At 41.2% G+C, this 17,595-nt stretch overlaps 1 protein-coding gene across 1 annotated transcript; it reads left to right on the top strand.

Moving 5' to 3' along the window:
* Positions 1-1,407: 1,407 nt before the first annotated feature.
* LOC124137954 (acyl-coenzyme A thioesterase 8-like) lies at positions 1,408-13,933 on the top strand. Its single transcript, XM_046504416.2, has 6 exons — positions 1,408-1,534; positions 3,438-3,577; positions 5,256-5,481; positions 7,357-7,514; positions 11,097-11,285; positions 12,976-13,933. Exons 1-6 carry the CDS (start codon positions 1,413-1,415, stop codon positions 13,083-13,085), a joined length of 945 nt encoding a protein of 314 aa, XP_046360372.2. The 5' UTR covers positions 1,408-1,412; the 3' UTR covers positions 13,086-13,933.
* The last annotated feature ends 3,662 nt before the right edge of the window (positions 13,934-17,595 follow it).

The following is a 17,595-nucleotide window of genomic DNA, read 5'->3' as shown; positions in this document are numbered from 1 at the left end:
GTCCACTTGCCTGTTGTCTCGGGCTGGGATTTTATCGAAAAAGCTAAATTGTACCCGAAAATTCTTGTAAGAATAATTGTGCCTCAGTATATAAAAAGAAATTGCCTTCCACAAATATTACATTGTTGCGAGGTGTTTTTCTTCTAATCTCAATAAAAGAAATCTCAGCCCTCCTTCGGTCCCCTCCCTCGCGCTACGGCAGTTGGCTGTTATTGATATATCATCAGTGACCTAACTAAAATTACCAATTGTGTAATATTTCATGTCCAGTTACAAAATATTTTCTTCATTGTTATCACGTATTTTTTGTGACCCCTATCATGATCTTGTAATTGGGGTCGGGATGGTTAGTTTAAGAATGAACGATTTAACGTTTCATGACGTGAAATATGATTTAAACATCCTCAGTATATGAAAATTTATAATATTATAGAATCGACTAGAATTATTGACTAAACACTTTCCAAGTAGCTGAAAGTCAGGACATTAGATAAGATCCTAGTCATCGGAAAATTCGAGTTCAATGCCTGTGTCATTGTAGTACATGTATTTAAATCAATAACGATAGGTGGAATGACATCCATCAAAACTGTCCAGCTTTTCTTTTGGGGGTTTGGAGAAGGCCCCATTTGGTTAGCCATCTGCAGGTTTTAACGCTTATCAGAGGAGGGAATTCGGAATTAAGTCCTCTGATATCTGTTAGTTGCATGCAACTCTCTTTGTGTAAGAACGAAGAGATATAGAGTGTGTTTCTCTCTATGATTCACGTTTAAGAAAACAATTAATGTACCTAACGAATAATACAACGCGCATCCTGTGTCAACATCTCTCCACGTAACAAAAGATTTCTCGCCTATACCGGCACTGTTGGTATAACCAGAAGTATAGGGTGACCTTGGAGGTGTCATGCATGCAGCAACCATGTCACTGCTGTGAGAGGTAAATCGTCCGTACTTACATTATATACTTTCTACTCCAGGATCATGTCAAGGTTCACATTACATGGTAACAATGAAGAACATATTTTTAATCGGACATTAAATATGACAAAACTGGTATTTTAATTTCGGTTACTGATTATTATTCAATAACAACCAACTATTGTCACGTGATTGTGTTTAATGGAAAATAGTTGTGAACAACCGGGCTCCTGTAGAGGACCAATTTGACTAGCCGGACGGCGCCAACATGATGGTTGACGGCCGGAATGAAAGTAGAAGGGACTGGTAGTTATCAGAGGGTCGGTGGGGTGAGGCTGGTCTTGGGACTGTATCATAATTTGCTGACCCCCAAATACATGTAACATTTTTCATTTTTTCCTGCATCTATGACGCGCAGTGGTACTGACCCATTCCTACTGTATCATACCATGTATCAAACTGGGACGGGTTCTCTACCAGAATGTTAATGTCATGTCCCGTAAATTAGAGTTATTTGCCCTTGATAGCAGAATGGAGGACTCTGAACCCGATTTAGACGATTTCTTAAAGAAATCATTCCTGAACTTGGATAAGATTGACGAAAATATATACAGGTTTGTTTTTAAAAGCTACGCAGCTCTTACGATTTGCTACCTTGGGGGTACGTCTTATATCGGATGTCATTGTCGGATAATCTACCTGGAAATCAGGCCGTCCGTCTTATTTACGAAGTAACCGGTATAATATATAATCAGTGATTAATAGGCGATGTATCAACCTCAGCTGTAAACAACCCAGGATAGCAGTGCAGTGACTAAGTATGAGAGGTGGGTGTGGGTGGGGTGAGGGGAGGTGTGGGTGTGTGCTGATTGCGCCGTTTTCAGTAGATACCGTATTTCCTCGATTAGACGCCTGGATTTCCACTACACGACTCAAATATTGAATTCAGGTCATACATTCTGTCCATTAAAAAGAAGCTGGGGCTCTTTTATAGGCAGGTCTCTAGTAGAGGCTGTGTCCATTATTTGATAAAATTAATTATCCCTTTCACATTCATTAATGATGATCTGGTCGTTCCTGACCAGGGTACCACCAATATTCAGCTGGATCCTTTCATATAATGAATTGTACCCAGATCTTTATGTTTGTACATTTTAATGCCAGATTCTCTCTTTTATTACAAAGGCTCACAGTTTTGTGACATTTCCTGTTCAGTCCAGACAATGATATGGATGACATCCAGTCACGTGATGTGGACTGAACAGGAATTGTTTATTTATTTAATTGTACCTCAGATAGCCTACAATTTGACAGTATACTCGGACCCCATGGTACCGCGGCATTCATCGTATCGCGGCATTTGTGATTTCCGATAGTTCACGCGGGACACGCCTCTTGGCAGCTGTCTATTAATGCTAATCAGTAACCAGGAAGTGCACACTTCGTAAACAATTTCAATTTCCTCTAAATGTTCCGTCTGCTGTAAGTTAGGAGTTATTAATGCGTTGATACATATTTCTGGCATCTTTTGTAATATTGCCTTACCCCCATCTATCAATGGCCAATGATATAACCCGTAGTTCCCCAAGTAAACTTTCTCGATCGACCTGAACTAGATCATCTGCATATTCATGGCGACTAATGAGGTAACGGAAGTTACGTAGTCCGCACATTTTTCCCCGCTCTGTGCCCAGAATCTATTGGGATATCATAAGGGCCATAATTTTAAACTTAGAAATACGTTCTTCACTAGTAACCAAAAGATAAATACATACTTTGGCCATACTAGGAGTGCTTTTTATATATTTATTGTTGACTTTTAACATTTTTCCATTTTGTGACAAATTATTGCCATCTAATTTTTTTTAAACAATCTTAAAATATCATTTCTGATATTTTGATGTTGACTTTTCGGTAAATATGCATTGAATACCTATTGCTGATAACACATTTAGAATTTTACTTGTGCTGTCTTTGCACTTGTCTGGGCAAATCACTGATGTCTGGCAGGATCGTACCAAGTAATTGGTAGAATTATGTCCTCTTTTTGTCCAATTCGGACCTCAATACACAACTTTTCTCTGTACCGCGATACGATGGAGTTCTCTCCCTTGTCAAACAGAGCTCGAGGCCCGGCTTTTACTCGGAGCTACTAATGTAAATAATGAACTTTTATCAGTAAAATATGCATTGTTAGATAAAATAAATGACATCTGATATAGAGAACACGAATAATCATAAAGGTTAGTGAGTGCAATTTGTTCCGTTTAGCGTACATGACAAGTACCGCGATACCCCGAGGTTGCAGGCTACCCAGGTCGAGAATCAACAAGCTACCTGCTCTATGTGTGAAGCCCATTTCTAGTGTCCCCTGCCATATTTCTAAAGGCAGCGTACAACCATACTCACTCACATCATCAAAAGTCATTGCTGGATCCATATTTTGCTTGGTTGTTGCACTGCTGTGACATTATTGACAACATTAACTCACATTGATTCCTTGATTATCTTCAACAGGAGTACGTATCTATTGCACCCCAAGTACACAAAGTCGGTGTTCGGTGGTCAGCTGATTGGTCAAGCGTTGGTAGCGGCTGCTAAGACAGTTCCAGAGTCCCAGTTTGCGCACAGCCTACACTGCTATTTCCTGCAAGGAGGTAATGACCATGGTGATTCTGGGTCAGAAGTGGTCCCCAGCAAGCTATGCTGGTCGTAAGAGGGGACTTTGGATTGGGTGATCAGGCTCAGTGACTTGGCTAATAACATGTCAGTGTACCTCAATGGGGTGGATCGTTGCTCACAATATCAATCACTGGATAGACTGGTTCAGATCTGATTATTAACAGCCTGCTGTAGCTGAGTGTGATGTTAAACAACACGCACACACACACACACACACACACACACACACACACACACACACACATGCACACACACACAGACACACACACACACGTGTCAGGCTGGGGGACGTAGTTGATCAAACACTGTGCTCATGGTATCAGTCATTGTTTTGGGGGGTCCAGACTTGATTATTTATAGGCCACCATCACATATCTGAAATACTCGCTGTATTCAGTTTTAGAATGGGTCCCCAGCAACTAGCAGTATCATAGATTTGGACATTTTAGTGTTGATATTTCGACTCAAAAGTGTCACAATATATCACAACATCGATTAATAAAAAACTTACTGATTCTGTATACATGTGTCGAGATAAAAATGACCTATGTAGACCTATATTAATGAAGTTCATGTTAAATAAGCTTATCCAATAAATGTTGAAGATTTGTTGAATTTTCTGCCTCCTCATCACCATTGTAATCTTAATAAATATAAACATTTCTGTGGCAGTGAAATATTTATTTAGAATCAATATTTTTACATTTGTATCGATACAGTATTGACATTAAGTTTTATTTATCAACATCATGATATTTGGTGACATCCCTACAAAATATGTAAAGCAACTAATAAAGAAAGTAAGAAAACGTACCATTTCGATGTAGTTTCTTCATTATCCATTCTAGCTTGATAGTGCAAGATTCTACATCGAAATGTCACTATATGCAATAAACCAGAAGTTGTTATCCATCAAGTTGTAGGTACCGTATTCGACATAATAAGCGCCCAGGGCGCTCTCAAGGTTAGAAATAGGTGGCTCTTATTAAAATATTATTTTGGTGAAAAACAACAGAGTTGAAAGATCGTAAATTTCGTGGTTTATGCTAACAGCCTGAAATGTTTATATACGACAGATATATTTTTTCCAGAATTTAATTTCCCATAACTATGAATGCATATAACATGCGTATTATACACGAATAAATAAGTCCTGTGTACATTGATCAATCGGAAGGGGTGCTAATTGGGATTGTACGCTAGCCAATATATTAGAAAATATCGCAGTGGGCGCTTATTAGAGCGGGGCGCTTATTACGTCGAATACGGTATTCTTAGTTACTTCTCAACTTCTGGGGGGTACAGGTGGCCCAGTCGTATAAGGCACTGCTATTTGCTGTGCAGAGTTGCGTCCCTTGGGCACACAAGAAACCTATGGTCATGGGTTCGAATCCTGGTTCGCCCCGATTATGTTTCTAGGTTTGTCAGCAGCATACATGTGCTCGTGGCTTCACCAAAGTGGTAAACTTCTGAGACCTGCATCACTTCGGGCTTTCCTCACGCATTAAGCTGACACGCTTTGATATAACTGGAATACTGTTAAAAACTCACTGACTCACTCGTCAACTTCTGGAATGCCAATCAAACAGTTAATAAAGAAAGCATGACATTGGTTGTCTTATCCAGCTGATGTAAACTTTTGATTGACTGTAGGTAGTGGTGATCGCCCTGTTGTGTACTATGTGGACCGTACGCGGGATGGCAAGACATATTGCAGCCGCACAGTGAAGGCCATCCAGAGGGGAAAGGCAGTGCTGACGATGCAGACCTCTTTCAAGAAGGAAGAAACTGACCCCTATCGACATCAGTTCAAGATGCCCAAGACTGTAGGACCCGACAACCTCCTCAACACAATGGACTTGGCCAAGATAGCACTAGAGTAAGTGACATTAAGCAGAACCACTATTTAACTCATAATGATCATTATTTGTAGAACACCTGTCTCCAGTTAGAGTCACTTAGTGATAACTACTGAAAGGCGCTAAGGAAAGAACAGGTCTAACATGTCCTTCAGGTATGTCTGTCTTAAGAAGTCAGTCTTCAGCAGAGCTTTAAAGGAAGATAGTTCTTGAATACATCAGAGATAATTTGGAAGATTGTTCCCCAGTACTGGTCCAGCTTTGGCAAAGGCTTCATCCCCAAAGGTGCTGGTGTGTGATATTGGCACGGACAACACATACTGGCTACCTGATCTTCATGATTAGAATGTGCTCTTTTATGAGGTCAGTGATATATTTGGATGCTAGTGCATGCTGTGCCCATCTTCCCGAGGCAATGAGTTAACTGACTTTTTAAGTCCAGTTTCAACCCTTGCTGAACTGGGCTGGAATTATGGAGTTATGTTTTGGCTCAACTAACAAGTCTATGCATAGTTTAATTAAAATCATGTAACGAAATCAATATCGATTCGTAAACTGCCATGCAGATTTTGGTCAATTGCAGGATTTGCAAAGTATGTGTACTGTCAACTTTGCGTCAACATGTAATTTTTCGAATCTCGTGAAATAAGACCTGTTTTTTTACAATATAGATCTTGATTATCGATCTGATCATCTTCACTGTTAGCTGTCATTTTCTTTGAAGCAAATGCAAGTGATATCAGAAGTGGAACCTGATTGGTCAATAAGAGGGACAGAGAAGGGGAATAACTTGTAATAGCCACTGGTGAAGCTACAATCGAATCCAGAAATTCCGGCCAAGTTCGGCAAAGGTGGAAACTGGACTTTTGTAGTCAGTTATTTTGCCTCTGGAAAATGTGCAGTGCCTGAATCTGAACTGGATTATGCCACCACTTAATGTCGGAGGAAAGCTTGAGCTGACACAAGTCGGATATTTATAACTTTGTTAACTCATGAGCATAAGTTTTGTGGAGACTGACAAAGATTCAAATCCATGCCCTGGAGAGACAATTCTGTTACCCATGCGCCCCATGGCGCTAGCATTAAAAGGTGTGAACATTTTGTCAGTCTCACGTTGGTAGGGATGATGATTCTTTTGAGTAACTGCTGTGATGTGGAACTTTCACACCAATGTTTTTCTTAACAAGTTTCTGTAGCTACCCTTGTGACAAGACCTTCATTTTCCACGTACTCTACCCAAAGATTGATAGGTTATGCAGAGCTCCATATAAGCTTTTGGTGTTTTTTAAATCATTGGGTATCAGTAATTCTATCTGGGTATTCAAATTTCTGTTACCCACTAGTTTTTACACATGTAGGTATTTAAGTTAAATATTTAACAACACTATTCATCTAGTCCCTGGAAACTGGTTTCGTGTGGGTTCGAGAGCTTCATAGGAATCAAAAATACCACGGTACTTCCACAAGAAAGTGTGATGGCAAATGATCATGATGTAACTGTCATCGTGGAGTTTGGCAAGGTTGACAGAATGCGCGTTTATAATTTCAAAATAAGTTGCTGATTTTCTAATTGAATACGCAGGGTTACTTCACAATATTTTGATGATACGCACAAGTTTTATTTTTGTAGCGTATCTGTAATGTTTGTTGTGTATTTGATACGCTTGGATTTTATTTTACTGCATATTTCTGCATTTCTGATGCATATTTTACGCAGATACGCAGCTTATCTGGTTATGTTCAAATATTGAAGAGAAGCTCTCCCCAGCTCCCACTGGGATATTTGTACAAACTGAGTGTTAGATTTTGTCATGGTTCTGCCACATAGCACTATCAGTGGGGATGGGATATCATTGATCTTGTGTTTTTAAATCTATCCATTGTGTTTTCTTCAGGAGCAGAAATTTGCCTGAAAAAAGGAAAACAATGCTAGGCATGTTTCTTGATGAGCCAATGAATGTGGAGGTCAGACCCATCGACCCGATGCACCTGGCCAGGGTCAAGCCTCATGCTCCTCACAGACAGGTCTGGATGCGAGCGTGTGGACATATAGGTAAGGACAGACAAGACTATCATCCATGCTCCTCACAGAAAGGTCTGGATGGGAGTGTGCAGACATATAGGTAAGGACAGACAAGACATCCAAGCTCCTCACAGAAAGGTGTGGATGGGAGTGTGCAGACATATAGGTAAGGACAGACAAGACATCCAAGCTCCTCACAGGTAGGTCTGGATGGGAGGGTGCAGACATATAGGTAAGGACAGACAAGACTATCATCCATGCTCCTCACAGAAAGGTCTGGATGGGAGTGTGCAGACATATAGGTAAGGACAGACAAGACATCCAAGCTCCTCACAGAAAGGTGTGGATGGGAGTGTGCAGACATATAGGTAAGGACAGACAAGACATCCAAGCTCCTCACAGAGAGATCTGGATGGGAGCGTGCAGACATATAGGTAAGGACAGACAAGACATCCAAGCTCCTCACAGAGAGATCTGGATGCGAGTGTGCAAACATATAGGTAAGGATAGACAAGACATCCAAGCTCCTCACAGAGAGGTCTGGATGGGAGTGTGCAGACATATAGGTAAGGACGGACAAGACATCCAAGCTCCTCACAGAGAGGTCTGGATGGGAGTGTGCAGACATATAGGTAAGGACAGACAAGACATCCAAGCTCCTCACAGAGAGATCTGGATGGGAGTGTGCAGACATATAGGTAAGGACAGACAAGACATCCAAGCTCCTCACAGAGAGGTCTGCATGGGAGTGTGCAGACATATAGGTAAGGTCAGACAAGACATCCAAGCTCCTCACAGAGAGGTCTGGATGGGAGTGTGCAAACATATAGGTAAGGACAGACAAGACATCCAAGCTCCTCACAGAAAGGTCTGGATGGGAGTGTGCAGACATATAGGTAAGGACAGACAAGACATCCAAGCTCCTCACAGAGAGATCTGGATGGGAGTGTGCAGACATATAGGTAAGGACAGACAAGACATCCAAGCTCCTCACAGAGAGATCTGGATGGGAGTGTGCAGACATATAGGTAAGGACAGACAAGACATCCAAGCTCCTCACAGAAAGGTCTGGATGGGAGTGTGCAGACATATAGGTAAGGACAGACAAGACATCCAAGCTTCTCACAGAGAGGTCTGGATGGGAGTGTGCAAACATATAGGTAAGGACAGACAAGACATCCAAGCTCCTCACAGAAAGGTCTGGATGGGAGTGTGCAGACATATAGGTAAGGACAGACAAGACATCCAAGCTCCTCACAGAGAGATCTGGATGGGAGTTTGCAGACATATAGGTAAGGACAGACAAGACATCCAAGCTCCTCACAGAGAGGTCTGCATGGGAGTGTGCAGACATATAGGTAAGGTCAGACAAGACATCCAAGCTCCTCACAGAGAGGTCTGGATGGGAGTGTGCAAACATATAGGTAAGGACAGACAAGACATCCAAGCTCCTCACAGAAAGGTCTGGATGGGAGTGTGCAGACATATAGGTAAGGACAGACAAGACATCCAAGCTCCTCACAGAGAGGTCTGGATGGGAGTGTGCAGACATATAGGTAAGGACAGACAAGACATCCAAGCTCCTCACAGAAAGGTCTGGATGGGAGTGTGCAGACATATAGGTAAGGACAGACAAGACATCCAAGCTCCTCACAGAGAGGTCTGGATGGGAGTGTGCAAACATATAGGTAAGGACAGACAAGACATCCAAGCTCCTCACAGAGAGGTCTGGATGGGAGTGTGCAGACATATAGGTAAGGACAGACAAGACATCCAAGCTCCTCACAGAGAGATCTGGATGCGAGTGTGCAAACATATAGGTAAGGACAGACAAGACATCCAAGCTCCTCACAGAGAGGTCTGGATGGGAGTGTGCAAAAATATAGGTAAGGACAGACAAGACATCCAAGCTCCTCACAGAGAGGTCTGGATGGGAGTGTGCAGACATATAGGTAAGGACAGACAAGACATCCAAGCTTCTCACAGAGAGGTCTGGATGGGAGTGTGCAGACATATAGGTAAGGACAGACAAGACATCCAAGCTCCTCACAGAAAGGTCTGGATGGGAGTGTGCAGACATATAGGTAAGGACAGACAAGACATCCAAGCTCCTCACAGAGAGATCTGGATGGGAGTGTGCAGACATATAGGTAAGGACAGACAAGACATCCAAGCTCCTCACAGAGAGATCTGGATGGGAGTGTGCAGACATATAGGTAAGGACGGACAAGACATCCAAGATCCTCACAGAGAGGTCTGGATGGGAGTGTGCAGACATATAGGTAAGGACAGACAAGACATCCAAGCTCCTCAAAGAGAGGTCTGGATGGGAGTGTGCAGACATATAGGTAAGGACAGATAAGACATCCAAGCTCCTCACAGAGAGGTCTGGATGGGAGTGTGCAGACATATAGGTAAGGACAGACAAGACATCCAAGTTTCTCACAGAGAGATCTGGATGCGAGTGTGCAGACATATAGGTAAGGACAGACAAGACATCCAAGCTCCTCACAGAAAGGTCTGGATGGGAGTGTGCAGACATATAGGTAAGGACAGACAAGACATCCAAGCTCCTCACAGAGAGATCTGGATGGGAGTGTGCAGACATATAGGTAAGGACGGACAAGACATCCAAGCTCCTAACAGAGAGATCTGGATGGGAGTGTGCAGACATATAGGTAAGGACAGACAAGACATCCAAACTCCTCACAGAGAGGTCTGGATGGGAGTGTGCAGACATATAGGTAAGGACGGACAAGACATCCAAGCTCCTCACAGAGAGGTCTGGATGCGAGTGTGCAGACATATAGGTAAGGACAGACAAGACATCCAAGCTCCTCACAGAAAGGTCTGGATGGGAGTGTGCAGACATATAGGTAAGGACAGACAAGACATCCAAGCTCCTCACAGAGAGATCTGGATGGGAGTGTGCAGACATATAGGTAAGGACGGACAAGACATCCAAGCTCCTAACAGAGAGATCTGGATGGGAGTGTGCAGACATATAGGTAAGGACGGACAAGACATCCAAGCTCCTAACAGAGAGATCTGGATGGGAGTGTGCAGACATATAGGTAAGGACAGACAAGACATCCAAACTCCTCACAGAGAGGTCTGGATGGGAGTGTGCAGACATATAGGTAAGGACGGACAAGACATCCAAGCTCCTCACAGAGAGGTCTGGATGGGAGTGTGCAGACATATAGGTAAGGACAGACAAGACATCCAAGCTCCTCACAGAGAGATCTGGATGGGAGTGTGCAGACATATAGGTGAGGGCAGACAAGACATCCAAGCTCCTCACAGAGAGGTCTGGATGGGAGTGTGCAGACATATAGGTAAGGACGGACAAGACATCCAAGCTCCTCACAGAGAGGTCTGGATGGGAGTGTGCAGACATATAGGTAAGGACGGACAAGACATCCAAGCTCCTCACAGAGAGGTCTGGATGGGAGTGTGCAGACATATAGGTAAGGACAGACAAGACATCCAAGCTTCTCACAGAGAGATCTGGATGGGAGTGTGCAGACATATAGGTGAGGGCAGATAATTTAACTGTAACTAAGTTCTTTGTTCCGTTCAGTGACATCAGTATATTTCTGTTTATTCCAGGTGATGACATCAACATGCACAAGTGTGCCGCCGCCTACATGTCGGACCTCATGTTGCTAGATGTAGCCCTGATGCCCGCGGAGACGGGAACATCGTTCAGCATTACCTCCCTTGATCACTCCATGTGGTTCCACAACCCCTTCCATGCCAATGAATGGATGCTGTATGAAATGGAGAGTCCTCACTGTGGTAAGGTTAGACAAGGTGGTTACACTTGTCAGTAGGCTCAAGGAAGGCAGTCTCAAAATCCACCAATACTTTTGTAGTGGGTTTTTGATTACCTATTCCACAAATTTTAGGCTGAAAAAAAATAAGTCTTGGTTCTCAGGCACTGCCAACATCATCATAAAGTTCATTGCATGTTTCGTTTTTGTTTCTGTAGCATGGCGTAGAGTCATCCCACAGATGACATCCTTACCTTGTCAGCTTGCTGACGGGGTTAACCTCTCTGGTCATGTGGACAAGGCGTCTGACCTCGGATCAGAAGGTCCGTGGTTCGAATCCCATCACGGGACTCGGAAATTTTATGGCCGCTACATTTCCATTTTCATTTTTTTTTGTGCATTGTGTTTAAGTATTAGGATTTTTATATTTTTTGGAAAATGGAAATGAAAACAAAACGTGCGGCAGACTTTATGATGATGCAGGTAATGCCTGAGAACCAAGACTATTATTTTTTTTTAGCCTTAGATTATTTCTGAAAATATCCTTCTATTTTCGATCCTTTAACACAATGGTTGGGTTCAGTTCTGTTGCTGTGTCTCAAACACTTCAACACACATTATTCTATTAATAGTCATTTGAAAGGTGAGGGGGGTTTTCAAAGCCATTTTACTTTCATTAAGGTGTATCAATTACATAGGCCAAACCCTTTGTACATGATCTTTTTTCTGGTCCTCAAAATTGGCTTTATCTACAGTCATGAGACTACGATCATGAAGCTTTGCAGGAACCATGGGCGTTACCTAAGATGGTTCCTTTCAGATTAAAATTAGTTTCAGGTTCACATTTTTCATAAGAATGATGCCATTGTTTGACAGGTATTTTGAGTTATTTTGTTAACCTGATCACTTAAGAAATTAAAGACCAAGTGCATTTTGTACCAGGGTGCGGATGTACAAAAGTTATCTTTGCGGTAAGGCGATCAAAACTCTTCTACCTTAACATAGACTTACAACAGTGGTAGCGCTAAGGTTGCTTTTCAGAGTGAGTGAGTGAGTGAGTTGGGTTTAACGCCACTTTTAACAGTATTCCAGTTATATCACGGCATGTCAGCTTAATGTGGGAGCTTAAAGTGATGCAGGTCTCAGACGTTTACCACTTTGGTGAAACCCATGAGCATAGGTAAGGTGCTGACAAACCTAGAAACATAATCGGGGTGAACCGGGATTCGAATCCACAATCAGAGATTTCTGGCGTCCCCAAGGGACGCAACTCTGCACAGCGAATCGCGGCGCCTTAGACGACTTGGCCACCCGTGCCCCCTGTTTTTCAGAACAGCACCCATGCAGGGTTGTTGTAACTTGACTTAAAAATAGTGGTGGTACAGGGGACCCCAAATAATAATTAGAGTACCTTGCAGGCAATATGAGGGTTCTGTAAAGTAATGAAATGATGTAGTGTACTTTTCATTTAGATAATTACTTTAGAGCCTGGAATGAATCAATTATCATATGGACAGTGCTCATGATTGATGGATGAAATAAGAGACACCCTTAACTGTGCTGTAGGTACAACGAATATTATTGTGCGTCCCTGGGGATGCAGCATGTTTTGTTTCTACATCCATTCTCTACATTTGTGAGTACTGGATGAACATTTGTGCATTGATAGTTCCTTCTCCACATCATCCAGCATTACATGGCTGTTTGTTCCTCAGGTTCTGGACGATCGCTGTCCCTAGGCAGACTGTGGAGGTCTGACGGGGTGTTGGCCATGTCTATATCCCAAGAAGGTGTAATCAGGACAGTTGCAGATTCCAAACTCTGATTGACCTCAGGATGTGCCAGATATCGCCATCAATGTACAAGTTTTTTTCGTTTCTTGGTTTTCAAGACTGTTCAAGGTCAAATCTAAGGTCACAGTGAAAGGTATCATGGTCACATTTCAAGCAGGTACCTGTCCTTTGATATCGGAATTTATCAGTTTTATTTTTTGTACATACATATACATGTATATATAAACATATGGAGAACAGAACACAGAAGTCCTTTTCATTTAATTTGAGAATTGTTTGTAACATCCTTCACAAAATAATATACATCATGTGAAGCCAGAGATGTTGGTTTCTGTAGCACATCTCCATAAGGGTCGAGAATTATGTTAACTGTACATAATTATAGTATACAGTTTCTGAGTATCCCTGTCATAAGTTACCGGTGGTATAGATGGTGTGTATCTTACCGGTGGTATAGATGGTGTGTATCAGTATGCATGGTATGATGGAAATGTGAAAACTAACGTTGCCATGCCCGGTTGTGTCTGGAAAATGTACGCATGTTTTATTCTGTTGTTGAGTTTAACCATGTTTGTGTACTTATTTTACATGAAGCTGAGCTAGTGTATTGCAAATCAGTGTTTTCTAGATCATGGTACAACAATTTTGGATTGCATTGTTGAATTTGACAAGAAAAGTATAAATATATATATATTATATCAAGTATTAAAAGGGATTATGATGAAATACAGTTATGTTTTTTATGTAGTTGGAATATATATGTATTGTCATAAATAAAAGATATTAACACTGGTAACAAAAATTGAGGGATTTTCAAAAGTAAAAACACCATCATTTTTATGTTTTAATTCAACCAAGATATAAACAAGGTTTATCATGACAAGAGTGAGTGAATGAGTTGATTTTTTACCGCTTTGACCATTATTCCAGTTATATCATGGCATGTCAGCTTAATGTGAGAGCCAAGCCCGAACTAGGCCTCTGGTGAAACCTATGATCCAGGTATGGTGCTGACAAGCCAAGAAACATAATCAGGATCAAATCGTCATTGGTTTCTGGGATGCTCAAGGGACGCAACTCTGCACAACGAACTGCAACGCCTTAAACGACTTGGCCACCTGTGCCCTAAACATAACAAGAACTATTTCAGGTGCAACTACCATGCACTGTTCAATTACTGATGTCAGTTTCTTGTACAACCTCGATTGATTACAGCCTGCTGTCATACAGCTTGAATATTGCTGACTGCGGCTTAATAAAAGAAAAATCCAAGAAACAATTTACACAATAGATTTTGAAAATGATTTATTGATACTACTTTGCAAAATACAAAGTAAAAAGGTTCCATCATTATTATATACAAAACAGTCATAACATGCATATGATGAAAGATGTAATTGACCACTATCGTGGAACATGACGAATCCAGACCACACTATTTCAGGAATACCACCTTGTGTATGTTTACACTTTGGAACATTATCAACTTCGATCTTCCAGGGTGATTCTGGGTTTCCAACAAACTATGCTTGTCATATGAGGTGACGAAGGATTGGATGGTCAGACTCGGTGATTTGTTTGACATGTCCATGTACCCTGACAGTACCTGTTCATATCAATCACAGGTTTGTCTGATCAAGACATGATTATAACAGACCATGTTATATTGAATAACCTGCTCAATGCATCATTATACAATGAACAAATACATTCTAACTTACACAATACAATAAGGGTGCGTGGTATATCGGTAAATTGAGCTTCGTTCTTACCATGATACGTATCACAATATCATTTTTCAATGCTCGGTATACTGGGTGATTTCAAATAGCGATTTTTATCATGTGTTTAGTGTTAACACTTGCCAAATACCCGAAGCGTGCATCAATGCGTATCTATTAACTGAGTAAACATTATGTTGTACCAGTATCTTGTTTTGTTCCATTTATAAACTTCAATTCATACACCGATGTTTCAAATTGCTTCTGAATTCAAAATTTTGAATTATACAGTATATCATGATACACATTGCAATTCGCCCTTGTGCATCGTTAAATATTGTGATGAACTTCAAACCTCCAATACCCATCCCTACTAAACAAGCTAATTAAAATTAGTCCAAGTCTTGAACTTGGTAAGGCCCAAACCAAATTAATTCATGAAGGAAAGATAATTGTCATCAATATATGGAATATGATAATTATTTTGAATACTGCTAGTAGTTCTTATTAAACAAATCAAAAACTGATTTCTGCAAAAGCCAATCACATGCCTGTAAAAGCAGTCAGCTGAGTGAGCAGATAGACTTGAGAAACAATCTGTACATATACAGATGCTAAGAGTGACTGAGTGAGTTGGGTTTAATGCCGCTTTAAACAGTATTCCAGTTATATCACGGTGTGTCAGCTTAATGTGGGAGGAAAGCCCGAAGTGATGCAGGTCTCAGACGTTTACCACTTCGGTGAAATCCACAAGCACTGGTATGGAGATGACAAACCTAGAAACATAATCGGGGCGAACCAGGATTCAAACCCACAATCATAGGTTTCTGGCGTGCCCAAGGGACGCAACTCTGCACAACGAATCGCGGCACCTTAGACAACTGGGCCACCCATGCCCCCCAGATGCTAAGATGGAATCTGCCTGCATCAGAATGGTCTGGATTATCAAGGTTCCACAGTGTGTACACAAGACATATCTAATATTACACAGCTGTCTATGTATTGTGACATTATTAAATCAACTAGAGCTTCACAGTTTATTGCACATGTTACTTATCTATGGACATTAATGAAGGAATCACAAATCGAGTGGTAATTTACAACAGCATTTACATCATTCAAACTCACCATGCTGTCCATCTATATACTTGCTGGGCTATTCTTAAAACAGGCTCTGTCTAACAGTTCATAATAAGGCTAAAATGTGGGATAAAACATTTTGTAGTAAGGTTTAGCAAGATTTATACTTTAAAAGTTCAATTAAGCTGGGGACCGCCACCATGGTGTAGTGGATAGAGCGTCTGTTTGGAGAGTGGGAGGTCAGTGGTTTGACACCCTGGACAAGTCCTACCAAAAGATGTTAAAACATGGTAATGTTGTTACCCTGCCCCGACGTTCAGCATTCCGGGTACAAAACAAAGACTGGTTAGCTCAAGGTCAGTAGACCATGTATGAGTAGGGGATCTTTTTTAAACTGTGGCATGGTATCTCAGTGAGCTATCACTTTAAAACCACTAGAACAAGCAGCCACACCCACATACATGCTCGTCTCTTTATGAGTGCAATAATCTTGAACAATGTTCAAAACCATTTTACCTTGCAATCGCCTCAACTGATTGTCCGGAATTGCATAAGCATCAGTGTGGAAAAATAGCCTGTACCAGTAATATTTCTATAAAATTATTTTTAGGAACTGGCATGAATAGTTTCCAGACTTCTTAGAATGTCAGATTTTCAAACACTGCGTGAACAGTGAGCTAATTATCTCGACAGAGAGAATATCCATGAAGAATGCACCCAAATTTGCACCATAACTTGCTAATATACAATACATGTTTATGTACACATCACAAATAAATAGATTTGATAAATGGTGAACATACATTTTACATGTTTCAAAAAGGAAAAATTGGTATCAGAAACCAAGAAATAGCGCGAACACGTTTCCATTCTTTGTACAAACTTCATAATTAATATCCATAACTTGTTGCATACCATGTATGGTATATATATTTTTTCTGCTCTGTGGACAGACAATTACTATTTGTAAATTCTTAAATTGCATGCATTCAATCTGATTACGTGCATCATCATCATCTTCTGGAAAATGAATATTACAGTCCAAGCTTTGTGTAGTGAGTGAGTGAGTGAGTATGGTTTTACGCCGCTTTTAGCAATATTCCAGCAATATCACGGCAGGGGACACCAGAAATGGGCTTCACACATTGTACCCATGTCGGGAATCGAACCCGGGTATTCAGCGTGATGAGCGAACGTTTTAACCACTAGGCTACCTGACCACACCCCAAGCTTTGTGTATCAATGACACGTTTCAATAGATGGTTATGTTTAACTTTCATGAGTCAGGATGTAAAATATTGCTCGTATCTCTATGCTTAACACAAGGAACAGAGATGGAACTTGTGTTAACAATTTGGGGAAACTGATATGAATATGTGAGTGAGTATGTTTTTATGCCGGTTAAAGCCATGTTGACAATATTCCAGCCTCATCATTACATGGGGACACAAGAAAGGGCTATTTGCAAACCATGATCTTTGACCCTAGGTCGCTATCCCACCTTAACATCAAACAAGTTGAAGGCAAATAGAATCTCTACTTTTAAACTCTGCATTATAATTCTTTCCAGGGTGATGTGAAAATGTGTTTTCACATCGGACAATACAGATACTGTAAACAGTGGCCATTGCAATACATTCACAAAGGATAAACAAAGTTAATGTTATAATTCATGTTTATTAAAACGGTTCGTGAACCACAGCAAGTTCACTGGCTCAAGGTTCATGGGGAACCAATCTGT

Source organism: Haliotis rufescens, unplaced genomic scaffold (genome assembly GCF_023055435.1).
Source record: "Haliotis rufescens isolate VD_foot unplaced genomic scaffold, xgHalRufe1.0.p SCAF_17, whole genome shotgun sequence".
Lineage (NCBI taxonomy): Eukaryota > Metazoa > Mollusca > Gastropoda > Lepetellida > Haliotidae > Haliotis > Haliotis rufescens.
This window is presented reverse-complemented; position numbering and strand designations above follow the sequence as displayed.

Coding starts and splice junctions, on each gene's coding strand:
- LOC124137954 (XM_046504416.2), top strand. CDS start 1,413: ATGTCCCGTAAATTAGAGTTATTTGCCCTTGATAGCAGAATGGAGGAC. Junction 3,578..5,255: donor CTGCTATTTCCTGCAAGGAG/GTAATGACCATG, acceptor GATTGACTGTAG/GTAGTGGTGATCGCCCTGTT. Junction 5,482..7,356: donor TTGGCCAAGATAGCACTAGA/GTAAGTGACATT, acceptor TGTTTTCTTCAG/GAGCAGAAATTTGCCTGAAA.